The 15,969-nt window shown below is 36.3% G+C and overlaps 1 protein-coding gene across 5 annotated transcripts in view; it reads right to left on the bottom strand.

Moving 5' to 3' along the window:
* Positions 1–15,969, bottom strand: part of lrp8 (low density lipoprotein receptor-related protein 8, apolipoprotein e receptor) — a 170,789-nt gene that overhangs the window by 43,579 nt on the left and 111,241 nt on the right. For all 5 annotated transcript variants that reach the window (XR_009271678.1, XM_058778596.1, XM_058778598.1 and 2 more), the window contains exons 5-6: positions 3,982–4,365; positions 859–984 (exon numbers count right to left, since the gene is read on the bottom strand). Coding sequence is in view for 4 of the 5 variants with exons in the window: in XM_058778596.1 (XP_058634579.1) it covers positions 859–984; positions 3,982–4,365 (510 nt within the window). In the remaining variant the exon portion in view is untranslated. The remainder of the gene's footprint in view (positions 1–858; positions 985–3,981; positions 4,366–15,969) is intronic.

The raw sequence follows: 15,969 nt of genomic DNA, 5'->3' as shown, positions 1-15,969 counted from the left end.
TTTTTTGTCCTTTCTGGATCTTGAGAGCCCCCCGGGTCACTGTACTATATGTTTTTGAAAGAAATCTCTTACTAAGGCTGCGTTTATATGGTTAAAATTACCATAAAACAGTAATATTGTAAAAATTTGTCAACATTTGAAGTGGATCAAAAAAGTTCAAAGTTGTCCTAAGACAAGAACACATTTTGGTTTAGGTTTTAGGACAACATTGATGAAAGGTTTTGATCCAGTTCAAATGTTGACTTGTGTATTTTCCTGTGACGCAAAGCTGAATTTTCAGCAGCCATAAATCAGGTCTTCAGTGTCACATGATCCAACAGAAATCATTATAATATGGTGAAGTAACATTCCTTATTATTATCCATGTTGAAAGCAGCTAATATTTTTGTAGAAAACATCATTTTTTCAGAATTCTTTGATGAATAGAAAGTAAAAATATAAATCTTTTGTAACTTGATTGGCATTTTTGATCATTTTAATGCATTTTTGTATACTGAACATAAGTATACATTTCAAAAAAAAAAAAAGTGTTTTAGGACCAACAAAGAATGTTGATACTATGTTCTACTTAAATCATGTCATGTATCACTAATCAGATATAACCATGGCATAATTAATCTTTTGAGGTAAATTTGATTGAAGGTGCCATATGGGAAGTGTCCCATGAAACCCTGGAAACACGTAGGGGTACATCTGTTTGGTCTTGTAGTGCTTTGTGTGAATGTTAACTTGATTGGGGATACATGATTGGGTGCACTCTACTCTTTCATCTTCACTGAAAATGGTAGAAGAGGGGGTAGAGATGAAGAGGCTAATCAAATGAGAGATGGCAAAAGGGAGATTGTTGAAGATACTCACTTTTGTTGATGCAGCCAGCCTCGTCGCTGAAATCTGGACAGTCGTGCACTTTGTTACACTGTTTAGTGCCGTGAATGCAGGAGCCATCGCCACACTGAAACTCATCAGGACGGCAGGTCAGCACAGCTGTAAGACAGAAAAAAACATGTAGGACTATCATTCCTGTAGCTATATATATATATCAGCATGGCCAACGAATCAATCAATATTTGGTCATTTTGAGATGGTCATATAAACAGAAAACTGCAGAGCGGAGTATGATTTACTGATTCCCAGAAGTGGCTATTCCATCTAATGTCAATTCCAAAATCCACTGACATCTTTGTCAATGGATAGTACACATGTTCCGTTTTTAAACGTGTAATTTTCAGTAAATGATGATAAAATAAAATAAAAAGATAGTATACAAGATATTCTAAATATATAATAATTATATAAATGTTAAATAATACTTTAAATACAAGTCACTTTTAATAAAAGAATCTGCCAAGTAAATGACTAAGATAAAGTCATGAGTTGTTGAAGCTGTTAAAAACATGCATAGTAAAGCACTCACCATCACACTTTCATAATAATCACCCATTGCACCTCTGTGTGTGAGCTTTAGCTCTGAAACAGCAAATGGCTGTTTTGGCTTTTACCTCCTGTCAGATCTCAAGGTAATAGCTTATTTGCAAGAGAGTTTCCTCAGGAAAAAACTCTGAACATTAAAAACAATCAGTCTGGGCCATAAGGGAACACACTGAAGAAAGAAAAATATCTGTTCGGCAAAGAAAGATTTTAATTTTCCACATTCATCTTTTAAAATCCCTTTAATCTTTCATACGGTATACTTTAGAGGAGCTGCGGAGGGAGAACATTCACCATGATCAATTTCACTAGAGCACTTCAACTTATCTTACGCCAGCTCTCTCTTGCCTCTATACACTGCTTAAAAATACGTTTGACCTATATTTTTGCCCTGTTTTCCAGTAACAATAAATAACCTGCCTTAAAACAAAATATATTCACTTGAAAAGCAAAATTGTATTCATTATTAGTTAAATTCTTTATGAATGCATCAACTGTATCTAATATCACCTCCGGTTTGGCTTTTGAACTGTTACTTGGTGGAAACATAGTTTGTTATTATTTATAAATGTAATAATTTATTAAACATTGGAGTGTTTAATCATTTTGCCGTTGCTGTAGCATAGTCAGTGCTGTTATCATTAACTAAAACTAATACTATTAAAAATGTTGCTCAACGAAATAAAGCTGAAATCAAATATTAGATGCAATACTTAAGCCACACTAAAATTTAAAATTAAGTTGAACTGTAGGACTGAAATAAAACTAAAACTGAAAATGAATTCAATTGAAACTATTTTAAAATATTTTTTAAAAAACAAAAACGAATAAAAATCGCTAAAAATGAAAGTGAAAATAAAATGAAAATTAAAAATGTAAAATAAAAGCGGATTCAAAAATATGCCTATGGGCAAGATTTACTAAACAGGGCAAATTCCGGCAATTCCATAAAAGCGCCGATGGGAGGGGAAAATTCTGTGGATGATTTACTAACAATGCGCACATTAAAGAACACAGACGCAGCCAGATCATTTCCATAATGACCAGCACAATCTACCAAGAGCAGCGCAAATTACTGCCTGCTTTAAGACATGCTTTTTTGGCTGATAAATAATGGTGCAAATACCAGTAATTTGACATTAGTAAATCGAGTTGCGTGATTCATTTTAATACTCTCCTCTCATAAATTTTGCGCCTGAAAGGGAAACTCCTACAAATGCATTTTCAGCACTAATTCACTGCGCGTCTTTTTAGTAAATCCTGACAGTACAATTTTGTAACGGCAGAAGACCGTTTGCGCTAGCGCAAGCTGTTAGTAAATCTGGCCCTATATACAGGGTCTTATTTATAGTGTAATAAAATATGATTTGAACAGATACAAGTATTTTGAGGATGGTGCACAATCCCCTGCAAGAACCCTACAGTGACACTCACAGACCGCTTATTCAAGGGCACTCTGCCATACCTCAAAACACACTTGTTGCCTGGCAACCACCAAGACTCAAGCGCATTACCATGCTGCTACCACAGTAGCTCGTGAAGATTTACATGTCAAAAACCCATGGAAAAAGAACATCATTATCTCAATAAACACACACATGCTAGAACAAACTGTACACGTGTGTGCACACGTTCTGCATTAAAAATGCACAAGCAAACAAAGAGTATTCAGCTGCAGCTTTGTGTTTTCAGGATTACATGCGCTCAAACAAACACATGCTTGTTTTCTTATGCCTCATGGAGAAACAAATCCTTGAAATGCAAAGTTAATAAACATTCATGCTCACTGACTCTGATTCTATTGTATTGTATATAAATCAATTACAAAAATGAAAAATCGTGCTAATTAATTACTCAGAATACTTTTATACATCAATATTTGCTGAAAAAAAAAACACTAAATGAAGACAATTAGCCTAATTATTGCAGCAGACAAAGCATAGAGTAGAAATTGGCATTAGAAGTCAACACAAAGTGCAGTATGTTCAAAACGGTAGTAGTTTATTTTTTAATAATAAATTGTATTAAATTAACGTTAAAATTGGACGGCTCTAATTATATATACTGTAACAGATTTTTGATATTACATCAGAGTATATTTTGTATTCACAACATATATTATTTCTAGCATTATGTGTATGTTTTATTGTTATCATTATAAGCAAAATCGATACGCTGACCTTGTAAGACTACAGATCAACAAAATTTATGTTGACATGCGTGCAATGCATTTGTGTTAACAGAATTAGGAGGAGCAGACAATAGGGGACTGATTCTAAATGAACCACCATGTGTTTTACTGCTTTACTAGATCGTGACAGTAATTTAGAATGAGTATAATGACAAGAACAGCATGCATGCAGCATTAAGAAGAGCATGTAATGCAGCCAAGTGATAAAAACTGATTATTAATTCATTTAATTAACTAAATGAATGAAATCAATTAAATCACTACACAGCAAGCCTCTCCAATGTAAATACCTTAGAAAACATGTGCTTCAGAACGATAACTGATCAGTGTATTAAAAATATTTAGCCTTCTTGTACACTTACGACAGTTGGCCTCATCAGACTTGTCCTTGCAGTCTACATCTCCGTCGCATTTCCAGTTGAGGTGAATACACTCTCCACTCCTGCACCGGAACTCCCCCGGTGGGCAGTGGGGTTTTTGAGGCTCTGTCCTGCGGCTGCAGCGCTCCAGAGATTCATCTGACTTGTCTTTGCAGTCGGGGTCTCCGTCGCAGCTCCACGGCGCTGGAATACACTCTGAGTCGTTACAGCGAAACTCGTGGGGCCCGCAGGTGCTGGCAGTGGCTGCCGTGCACTTCTCCTCATCACTGCCGTCGCCGCAGTCATCATCCCCGTCGCAGACGAATGTGGGAGCCACGCACAGACGGTTACGGCACTGGAACTCTTTAGCAGGGCAAGCCTTGGCATCTGGAAAAAAAGAAGAGTGTACTTTAGAAACTCAGAATCTTACAGTTACTCAAATACATATATAGGGCCAAATTTACTAAAAGCTTGCACCAGCGCAAACCGTCTTCTGGCGTTAAAATAGTACTGTCAGGATTTACTAAAGACGCACCGTGAAGAATTAGCGCAGAAAAGGCGTGGACACAGTTATTTCTGCACCTGACCTTATTGATTATGCTTTTGTAGGAGTTTCCCTTTCTCACACAAAATTTATGGGAGAAGGCTAAGAAAATTAATCACGCAATGCGATTTACTAATGATTGCGCTCATCAAATTGTATTTGTATACTGGTATTTGCGTCATTATTTAACGACCCAAAAAAAGCATGTCTTAAAGCAGGCAGTGATTTGTGCTGCTCTTGGTGGATTGCGCTGGTCATTATGAAAATGATCTGACAATTTAAGATTCGATCAGTACATGGTTGCACCCACCCAAAGAGCCAAATTCCACAAAGAGGGCCAGGATAACCAGACAACGTCATAAATATGTCCACGATACCCTGGCGTCACCAACTAGCAGCTTTGAGCATTCTCACAGCATTAAAACAAACGAACACTTATTGATAATTCCAACTCAGGAAGGCGTTTGTCAAATTTGGGGCAAGTAACCAAGATTGATGGTCAAAGAGATGCACAGCATGACCATCACATGTAAATCCATGATAGTAATCACGAGCTAAAGACTTCCTCAGATTGACTTTGGTCTTCACAGAACATGTCGTCATGTTCACAGAATGGCACAGAAACTGCTTTCACATGTATATATGCACCTAAATGATGCTAAAAGGACTTATGAGCAACTAAACATTTCTATGCATAACTCCATATTATGTATGTAACCCACACATTGGACTATCATGTCCTAATCACTCATTATGAATGTCTTTTGAATAACTATTGAATAGTTTATAGGTTTATATTCATGTTGGGTATGTATGAGTTTGAAAATTCATGCTTTAAACGTTTCTATCAATCAATACTTTGTCCAAAATTATACTCTGCAAGAGCAGGAAAATTCGGACCATGTAACTGATAAGATAACGTTGATTTATGTATTGGGAGGAGAAACATAGCAACGCCCCGAGCTAAGACAATGTCTAATTTGTCAAGACACCATTTGGGATGTGTCCAACAGCCCAGTTTATAAACTCATGACACCAACAAATTATGCTTTTAGTCATCACTTTTTGCCTTAGGGCTCTTAGCCATGCTTTTTGCCATCATTTTTTGCATTCTTCGAGCGCCGTTCCAGCATGCTTCTGCCTGCACGCCTGCTGCTACTTAACCACGATGAGAAGAAAAACCATCTAGTCTCGTTACATTCTTTTATTCCTTTACTTTAGATTCTTTTCTATCCGTTGAGAGTTTTGTGTTCTGAGTTAAGTTTTGCCGCAAAGCTGTGTCTCCGAGTCCGACCGAGTACCTGCCTTTAAACTTCAACCAGCCCACAACTCCGCAACTTCAGCCAACGCCAAATACTTCACTACAAATGACCACTGAACTTCCAACCAATCAGCAACCTTGGGAAACCCCTTTCTGCAAGGACGACAACAAAGGGAACCCCCCACACAGGCAATGCAAGTACCTCCAGATTCTAGCTGAACTGGTGCATTTAATATAAATTTTAGCCTCATTGAGGAACTCAACGCGAGGGTTAATTAAATGATTGATGGTTGTTCAGGTCTAAGCAATTGCACATATTGCTATAAACTTGGGATTTCACATTTTCACTCTCTTGAACTCATTCTTTCCTCACTTTCTCTCTTTCTGCAACATGTGTGAATGTGTGAGTGCGTGTGTTTGTGTGTTAGATTAGGTTACATATGTCTTAGATTTATCCAATAAAGTCTTATTTATATTGAAAAGAAAAGTATTTTGTGTTTTGCGCTTACAAGTTAATGTCTTAAACTGATGATCTTGTTACTGTGCTAATTAAGTGTTTTCACTATATTTTGGATTTTAATATCCACTGCAGAGTTGATGTTATACGGCTCGTTCAAAGAATCGCTGGCCAACTCCATGATCAGCAGTAAAACAGTGATTCTGTCCAAATTCCCCATAAAACAAACAATTCCCTTTGAAATAAATTGACCTGTTTCCCTTACAGTCATTTGGAGGTTATCTTAAAGTATCAACCCTGATATCATAATTTTGCATAAATAAAAACTAATAATTGAAAAATGAATAATTGAAAGTCCTTTTTTAGCAGTTTCGTAAAAAGTAGTTTTGTTTTATAGCCTTATAATTTCAAATTAAAATTGTCATCCCATGTAACAACAACTTCAATTTATTTGTAGTATACATTACAATGTAATACAAAATATATTTTTTTAAAATGATAACTGATAATTATTAAATGATTATAATTATTTAGTAATGTTAAATTACATTGTAAAAATGATTATAAATAATTATTATTATTTATTCAATAGAATGTTTAACATTTTTTAAAATTATCTTTATCAAACTTGTATTAGGAAAAAACCTTGATGGCTTCACTTTTGCTGTTTTCTTATTATCCTCCTGTCCTGGCTTTTTACTATTTTGAATGATGACTGAAACCTTATATAACGGGCACTTCTCGTATTTACTGCCATCTTATGATAAATCCCTTGTTGTATTCCACAACTGTAAGACGCTTTGGATAAAAGCATCTGCCAAATGAATAAATGTAAATGTATTAAATCAGTGAGTGAAAAAAAACAAAAACAAAAAACTATGGGTTTCTTTTTAACAATTTCACATCACCAAACCTATTAGATACCATTACAGTAAAATGACTGAATCACACTTCTCACTGGAAATTTATGGCAAATGTAGCATGAGCTCCGAGCTATTCTGTGCTGATGTGAGCTTTGTGACCTCACTGATTCAACTGTGCCGCGGATGACCTGAGGTTCACACTTCAGCCCCACACCGGCAGCAGACACTAAATGGGCTTAACTGTGCTGTAGTAAACGCCTGTCCATTCTTTAATGGGGTCACCCACCCCACCGGAATAACCGTCCCGAAGAGCTGCAAGGCGACTGGGTATTACATTCACGGAGGCTAGTTTTGTAAAAGGATTTGAAATGGATTACGAGCATGTGATCTGGTATGAACGCGTTTGAGCGGATGGGATATGAAAGAAATCGATCCTGACTTTTTGTGACTCTGCGTCGATAAACCTGTAAATATGCAAACTATTTGCAAAGAGCAGTTGGGGCTCATAAAACACTTTTACCGTCAAAACGGTGACATTATCAAAATTGTATTGCCAGACTCGAAATCAATGTTATTTGTGCTGCTCACAGAAAGGTCATTCTTGTTGTTCATTGCACTTTAGCTGATTTGTATTTCATATTTCTGCCACCTACGCTGGTTGCTTTTGAAGCCAATTACAATAACACTCAATGAGATATGATGCTAATTGTGTTTTTGCAAAGCTGATTAGCCAACAACGATCTAAAAAAACCAAAACAAAAAAAACAACTAATCAACAAGGTCCATTAGGAAAGCAACCTCTGCAACCGCTGTCGGCTACTCAAAGGTCTCTTCAATGACTATCAAATAGCTGAGTGGAAAGGGTGGAACAACATCTTCTGGAATGATCTTCTGACAAATTTGACATTGGGCTGAAATATGTAGATATTATCTAGCTACTACATTTCTCCACCCTCAAGGTCAAGGCAGCCAACAAACGCAGCATGTTGATAAAAGAAAGTAACATGATTGGATCTTTTTTGTGTGTACAGCATATGTGAAGGAAGGTTGTGTTTGCTCTTAGCAGGGGGAGATTGGATTGGCTGACCCTTCTCTTCTCTTGTGGGACAAGAAGGGCAGAAGTGAAAATGAAAAGGCGCTCGGCCTGTGATGTAGGCAGCAGCTTAAAACAATATCCTCTCAGAGAAGAATAGAACAAACATGGACCACCAGTGAACTCAGACTGACTGTCACATTCCAGCTGGAATGAAGATCAAACAATCCAGCTCCATACACTTGCAGAAGGTGTCTACACTTAACATTGATTAGCAGTGCTTGCTAAGTGTTACATTGAAGAAAGGACCCAAACCATTTCTAGGGACAAGAATAGGGTTGTTTACTTGGGCAATTATACCACCACTCAAAATATCCCAACAACCATCTTGAAATGCCCTAACAACCAACAAGAACATCCTAGAAACTGCAACTCATGTGTTAAAACACCCTACCTAATTAACCGTTTTACTACAAACAAAGCCAAAAAAACAAGGTTATTGTAGTTAAATCAAGGTAAGAACAAAATAACCATGGTTTGGCTATATTAACCATAGTTTACCATGGCATTTGTAGGAAAACTGTGGTTATACAAATTTTAATCAATCTGCCAAAAAGGAAAAATTGCACCCATATGCTATTTAACATTTAGCATGTTAGCATCTTTATCTCTTTCATTAGCAAGGACTAAAATGTTCTTCAGAAAATGTAAAAATTTAATTTCTGATATTAGTAATAGTAATATCGTTTACTAACTATTGTCTTTGGACCAAACAAATGCCTGAAATGTCAGTAATGAAATAAATAGACAAACAAATCGATCTGGTTTAGACAAACATTTTAGATTAGATGGATTTCCACCTTTTCCAATGTTACAGAAGCATAAAAGAGTAGCAAACACATGCTGCTCTGAGCCAGATTGACTTCGTCATTCAAAGGCTGCTGATATATCTCTGCTGTGTGGATTTTGATGCTATCTAGTTTAGAGGTCAGGCACAACAGTGAATGGATTTTAAAAGAGCGGAAAGGAAAAGCTCAAAGCAGGTCAATTGAATTCCACTGACCAATGTCAAATACTCATTCCCCGGACCAACAACAGACAGGTAGTAGATAGGGCTTTACATTAACAAGATCTCTGTGACCTTGAAGTAAACAACAGAGAGCTGAAAAATATATAGCAGAACTGAATGTGAAAGAAAAACATGCAGATTTTCTGTCCTTGTGTTAATTGAAAGACTACACTGAATTTTTGACAGGAACTAACTGTTGTATAATGCATGATATAACATATATGCAATATGTATTTATGTCATGTATTATACAAGAGTTAGTTCTCAAATATTCCATGTATTCTCTCTAGTAAACACAAGGTCAGAAAAGCTGCATTCATAGCAATTATAAAATATTGCAGTATTTCAACTTTCCAAAAACATTTCATGATTTTTAAGTACCTTTTTCTATAAATTACATAAATGCACCAGTAGGTGGTGACAAGTGGATGTCTTTATGAGTGGGTCATTGAATCATTCAATACAACCAATTATTTAAAAAAAAAACAACAAAAAAAAAACACTGACTCATTCAGTAACAAACAAGTAACTGTCTTGACTGAGTCAGTGAATCATTCATTCAGTCAATTTGCTCAAATACACTTGATTTATTCTGATCCACTATGGTGGGTTTACTCATCGATGCACAAAGTTGATTCTAGTTTTGTCTGGAATTCTTTTCATTAACAGAATAAAAATAGACAACTGCCAATAAATGTAGGTAACGCAATATTAACTTACTTATTGAACTGTTATATAAAAGCAATATCATACTTGCATTTGTGCAAACTCTCCAAATTAAATGAAACATTAAAATTAAAAAGAAGAAATCATTTTCATATGTATACAAATACAGACTTCACCTTTAAAAGCAAATGTATAAGAAGACTAGAACACTTTTAACAATACTTCAACCAAAGATATTTCAATTTAAATTACCACCCCGTATCTGTGAGAACAAGCCACCGGGGGCAACTTTAGCGCTGAGGCTCATGCTACGCTCAGCAAATGGCCCGAGGCACTAAGTCAGCACAGAGTTAATGGTGCATTCACCACTGTCCTCCATCAGCCCATAATATTATAGTATCCCGTATCACAGAAAAAGACTAGCCTCCTCCGGGGAGAAAGACTGTAACCATGATGCACTGAGCAGAGAGGACGAGGTGCCACAAACATACTGAGGCAGCTAAAGACTGCGGTGCTTTGGATGAGATCCCCCTCATGAAGCTTTTCCCAGTGCTGACAATAGCGCCTGCAGGCACAGCCTAAGGAAAAGAGGATATACTAGCAAGAAAGAGAAATTGAAGAGGCCAGGGAATTAGTTCAGGCCGGTAATTCTGTAAGCCCTCAGTGCGGTTTCATTAGTCAGTTACAAGTTTAGAAGGAATAAGACATTTTGTTTGGCAACTCTGGTATATGACTGTTCTTGTGTGAGGAAAATAAACCAGTAATAGAACTCTGGCAGTGAGCTACTGTTTCATTAAAACTCTGCGAAATCACACTGTAAATAAAGGATTTGATGCATTTCCAATTGAAGCAGAAAATTTCGACTAGATACATTGAAGGAGCGGTTTCTTTTTTAAATAGAAAATAAGCATTAGTTACGCCACAGCCGTCAACCACACTAGTTTGCAGAAGTGGGAGGGACATTCTCATTCTAGAGAGCATCTGATTAGACAAAAACCTGTACAGTGCAAGATGAGTCATCAAAATTTGCGCTCCATTTTCCAAGAAAAATAGGCTCTTTACACTAACTCTGCTATTAAAACCAAGCATTTTGGTTTTAATAGAAGAATGTATAAGTTCAAAAAGCAGAAATAAAGTGCCTTATGGGTATTTAATAGTGGGAGTAAAGTGTTTAACATGTATTTACGGTAACAGGCCTACAATTGTGTAAACCGCATCTTTATCCTTATTTGCTTAACATAAATTTAGCATCTGCCAAATTTAAAAAGCACACAACCTTTTTAAAGTAAATTTAGGGGTATATAGGGGCATATAAATCAACTAAAAGCCAAACAACTACTGTTTTGATTTCATAGGACTTTAATTTAACCTAAAATGTGCTTAATGTACTAGTTTTCCCCAACTCAAAGAAGTTAATATGATTGAATCAACCTATATAAATGGGTTAATACCAATAAAGTTCATTTTATTGGTCAGATAACCCAACCTAGCTCAAGAAAATCATAAAGCGCTCCACAAGTTAACAAGTGCAAGTTCCTTTTTACAGTGCAGAAATTACTGAGAAAGCAGTTGAAATGGTCTCAATCTCTATTATTCAGTTTGGAAAATGTTTGACCCCTCTGTGCAACAAATTCATTTAGAGCAGAGCGCTCTGGACAAACCTCTCTGCACCAAGCCTTCAGCTGTTTACGGTGAAAGGATAGACATTTTCACACCTGCTGAAGTGCGGCTATATATTGACCAGGGGTAGAGGGGCATTACCTCTGGGTGGATCAGCAAATGGCAGTGCAGATGAAAGAGAAATATCAGGCTATTGTCAGGGGATAGAAGAGGTTGAGCATAACGCTTGGCATTACACGGGTGCAAACACCTCAGCCTATGCAACTGTGTGCTGAGTACAGCCAATATTTCCACCCACATAAAGCACAAAAGGGCAAAAGCTTCCCTGTATAGACGGCATAGCCTGTGTACACAAAATATTCCAGAACAGAATAAAAGGCATCAGATTTGTTGAAATTAAATGAACCAAACATTCATTCTGGCATTATCAAAAAGCAAATGATTCATTAATTTCACTGGGAATCATGTTCAGTTCCTGTTTGCTTCTATCAGGGGACTAGCACATATCAGACAGTACATCTCAGAATTCATTAGCTTCAATGTCACCCAGGAAATAAATGAACACCAAGAACAACATCACACGAATAAATATCTAAAACACAGCACGGCTTACACTTTCTGCCAGTGCTGTAATTATAATTTTACATGGATGCATGAAAACAGATTTAATATTTGCCGTAATCACATTAGCTGTCAGTAATAATCCTGCGGATACTGATATAATCAGATTAATAGATATTCTTGGGTAGCATCTAACCCCTCTCAATCTCCCTTGAGGAAATGCTTCAGCAGACATTGTAATACTTCATTATTACGTCCCTCCTCTGTGGTACAGCAGAGGATGAGTGTTGTAGGTGGTGAGAGGTTGTGTTTTTCAGTGATGAGAATTTTAACAGCACCCAGAGAAGTGCTAAAGCCTGGGAATGGAAATGGAAAGAAAAGCAAAGAAGCGAGAAAGACAGAAGCTCCCAAATCCTAGTGAGCTGCCTAAAAAGACATTCTTAATAGACAAGGCATGCTCAAAATTCACTGCAACAAGCTTCTGAGATAAATCATCCAAGATGCCAAATGTATTTATAAATATATAAAATTATATATTCAAAAGATATTTTAAAAAATACATTAAATAATAAAAATGATATCTTACTATGATATATAAATAAATAAAAAATATATTTATTATTATGTGAAATAAATTATTTAATCTAATATTTACGTCACTTTACACACAAAATGTATTCACAATGTTCTGGTCCCATGACCTTTATCTGGCATATTTTCATTGTAACAAAAAGTTGCTAATTTGAATAAATGTTGTTCTTTTGAATTTCCTATTCAACAAAGAATCTTGAAAAAAATCCTTTTGAAAATTTAGCTTTGCCATTACAGGAATAAATGACTTTATAAAATCATTATAGAAACAGGGCTCGCAAAATCGCTAGCCCGACGTCCCTGGGATATTGTGTTTTCCAGTCGGGCTACCAAAATGTATCACCGCCTGCCCGACGGGCTCCTTAAATACAGATCTCCCGCGGGTCCTTAAAAACTCTTAAAGTGAGTTGTATCACACTTAACGTTTTAAATACGTTAAATGGTGTAAGAAATGTCTTAATTAAAATTTCTAGAGGTCTTACAGTTGGGGACGGAAAGACAAGAGTCGCGATAAGGCTGGATTAAACTTCAAAAGGCAATGATGCCATTGAATAAATATGAGCGCTGCACGTTTCAAGTCAAAACGTGGCGTGGATGTATTTATGTGAATGTTTCTGAAGGGAACCGACTGTCCTCAGAAACGTGTCGTTGGCAATTTAATTTCATTTTACTTATAATTCCTGATAAAGCAGCGTTTATGAGCGAAGAGCTGCGTAGTGTACAGCGTTTCCTGGGAAACCGCAATATATCAGTGCTCCTAAAGCGCCACCTCGTGGCAGAGAATGAATTTGCATTTCCAATAAGCCTTTATTGCTGTTTATGGTCAGATCAATGCAAATATCAACTTTTTACGCAGCAAACACAGAGTTGTAAATGAGAAAGAAGTTAATGTGCCTTCTAAAAATTTAAACAATTAAGACATTAAATTAACATAATACCTGACCATAATACCTTAAATTAACATGAAAACCTGTATCTGAACTGTAAATCATGTAATTTTATGGCTCAATACTGTATGTTACCATAGACATTGTTCAACCCTGCTCATTCTGTGTTCATTTTACTTGTGCAGCTCTTAAAATGGGTCATGAATTGCCTTAAATTTATTTTTAAAAATTCTGCGCAGACCCTGTAAATAGTGAAATAAGATTCCTTCCTTCATATTTGTTTATATTTGTGTATTGAAAATATTTTTGTTTTTTTAATTTGGGCTAGTTAAATAAATTTTCGGGCTACCAAAATCTGAAGAGTACCTGCCCGAAGGGCTACCAGGAATTTTGCGAGCCCTGAAATTGTACTGAACAGTGAGCCATTTAATTAAATGACTACCCGACAGACAGACAGATAGATAGATAGATAACTCCAAATTTGCTGCTAAATTAGTAAAGTGTTACCGAATGTTTTATATATGAAATGGGACACAGAGAAGACTGTTTGCTTGTAGTCTTACCAAGAACAGCAAAAATAACGCACTCGCATAAACTCAAACAACCGTGCATATTGTACATACTCCCACACATACATAACCTCTTTTACCACTAACTAACAGACTGGTTCAAGTGTTTCGCTTTTCTGTTTTTTCTGGTATTTCATCCTTCCATTTCAATATTTTTATCTGTATCTGTGCACTTCAAATCCTCCCACATTAGAATCTACTAGGTGTCACCAGCTTCCCTCGCTTCACTTATCTGATCTCAGTCATCTCAAGGCAATGATCGACATTACACGCCTCAGTGCTTGACTGCAACTTCCATTCGATATTAATTGATTGAAAAGGCTCTGGTGTGTGGCCAAACTAGCTACATGAGAATGAGCTCACAGTCGAGTACCTGTCATAGTCAACACGCTCACGTTTCAGTGCTAGCAGTTATGCACACTGCAACTGTGACCTTCCTCTGACCCTGCGTGAGCTGCAAATGCAACTTCACATCTAGGTTTGATTTTCATGAGCAATTTGGTTATAAATATTGAATGTAGGTCAAATTTCCAGTGCTGTTCAAAAGTTAGGACACAGTAAAAAGTGTAATATTGTGAAATATTACAATTTAAAACAACTTTTCTAAGTTGTTGCTTTTAAGATCATAAAGCTCTCAAAACATATCACCAAATCCCAAAGTGACAGTGATGCACAGCACAGGAGATTCAATTTACTAAATTTCCCACACAACTATCATGACTTCGCAATGCATAAAAGTCATATGTGAATATCTTTAGAGCAAACAAATAATGAGGACCCTTGTGAAAAGAGTAAGAAGCAGAAGAAGACAAAGAAGAGGTGTGTGGATCGGATAGAGGAAGAGGAGAGGGAATAGGAATCTATTTCTGCATCCAGTTCTGGAGTTCATCTCTTCCTTGAGATGGGAAGTGTTCGACCGCAAGCTTTGACAAAGCAACTCTTCTCCAAGCAATAAAAGGGCCTGCAGAGATATTGAGTCAAGCGCATTCCAGGTGTAAATTTAGCATTAGCATTTCACATCGTTCAAAGCTTCAGAAAATATAATATGTGAAAGAAATTCTCTGGATGGAAATACGAGGTGCATATTTACAGAAATTATGAGATCTTTAGTTCAATAGTTAAGCTTTCACTATGGTCTTTTAATACGTTACGTGAAGAGAATGCAGAATTTAATTATGAAGTAAAATTAGAAATGTTTAGCTAAATTAAGAGTCTGTTTGGAGACCATTGATTAGTTTGGAGAAATATGTAAAATTCTCATAATGGTTAAAATTCCAATACAGAAGTCTATATACTCTAGAGTTTCATATTGTAATCTATTTTTTATTGCTTTAGCATGTTTTAGTATTTCTCCTAATTAGTGTCTGCTGGAATCAAGTGGGTGTCTGTGCGGTACATTAATCTCTATGGATGTACAATGAGAGGCAAAAGTGGGGGACATAGAATGAGATAAAGAGAGAGAGCCAGAGATCTCAAGGGTAATATCACCCACAGCGTGACACAAATCTAACTGTGATAATTAAAATCCAATTATATTACAGCATAAAACATAAACACTCCAGAATTTAATACGCATTAAAGGAGCTGAGAGGCACCAATAAAAATGATCTTTGTTCTTACAAAAAAACATAGATATCGCTTAAAGACATGTTTACACATTTGCAGTGACAAAGTGACTGGAAGTCATCAATTTTTAATTGCCATGTACACACTGCAGATAAATATGGTTGTCACTCTTCTGTTTGAAAACTTAATATTGTTCTGTCCACAAGAATTACTACTCGGTGCAGTATAATAACCAAAATGAACATTTAATGGCACTTTTGGAAACTGACGGCTTGTGAGATATCTGCTTTTCTTGCCCAGGTGC

This window comes from Onychostoma macrolepis, chromosome 06, assembly GCF_012432095.1.
Source record: "Onychostoma macrolepis isolate SWU-2019 chromosome 06, ASM1243209v1, whole genome shotgun sequence".
NCBI lineage: Eukaryota > Metazoa > Chordata > Actinopteri > Cypriniformes > Cyprinidae > Onychostoma > Onychostoma macrolepis.
This window is presented reverse-complemented; position numbering and strand designations above follow the sequence as displayed.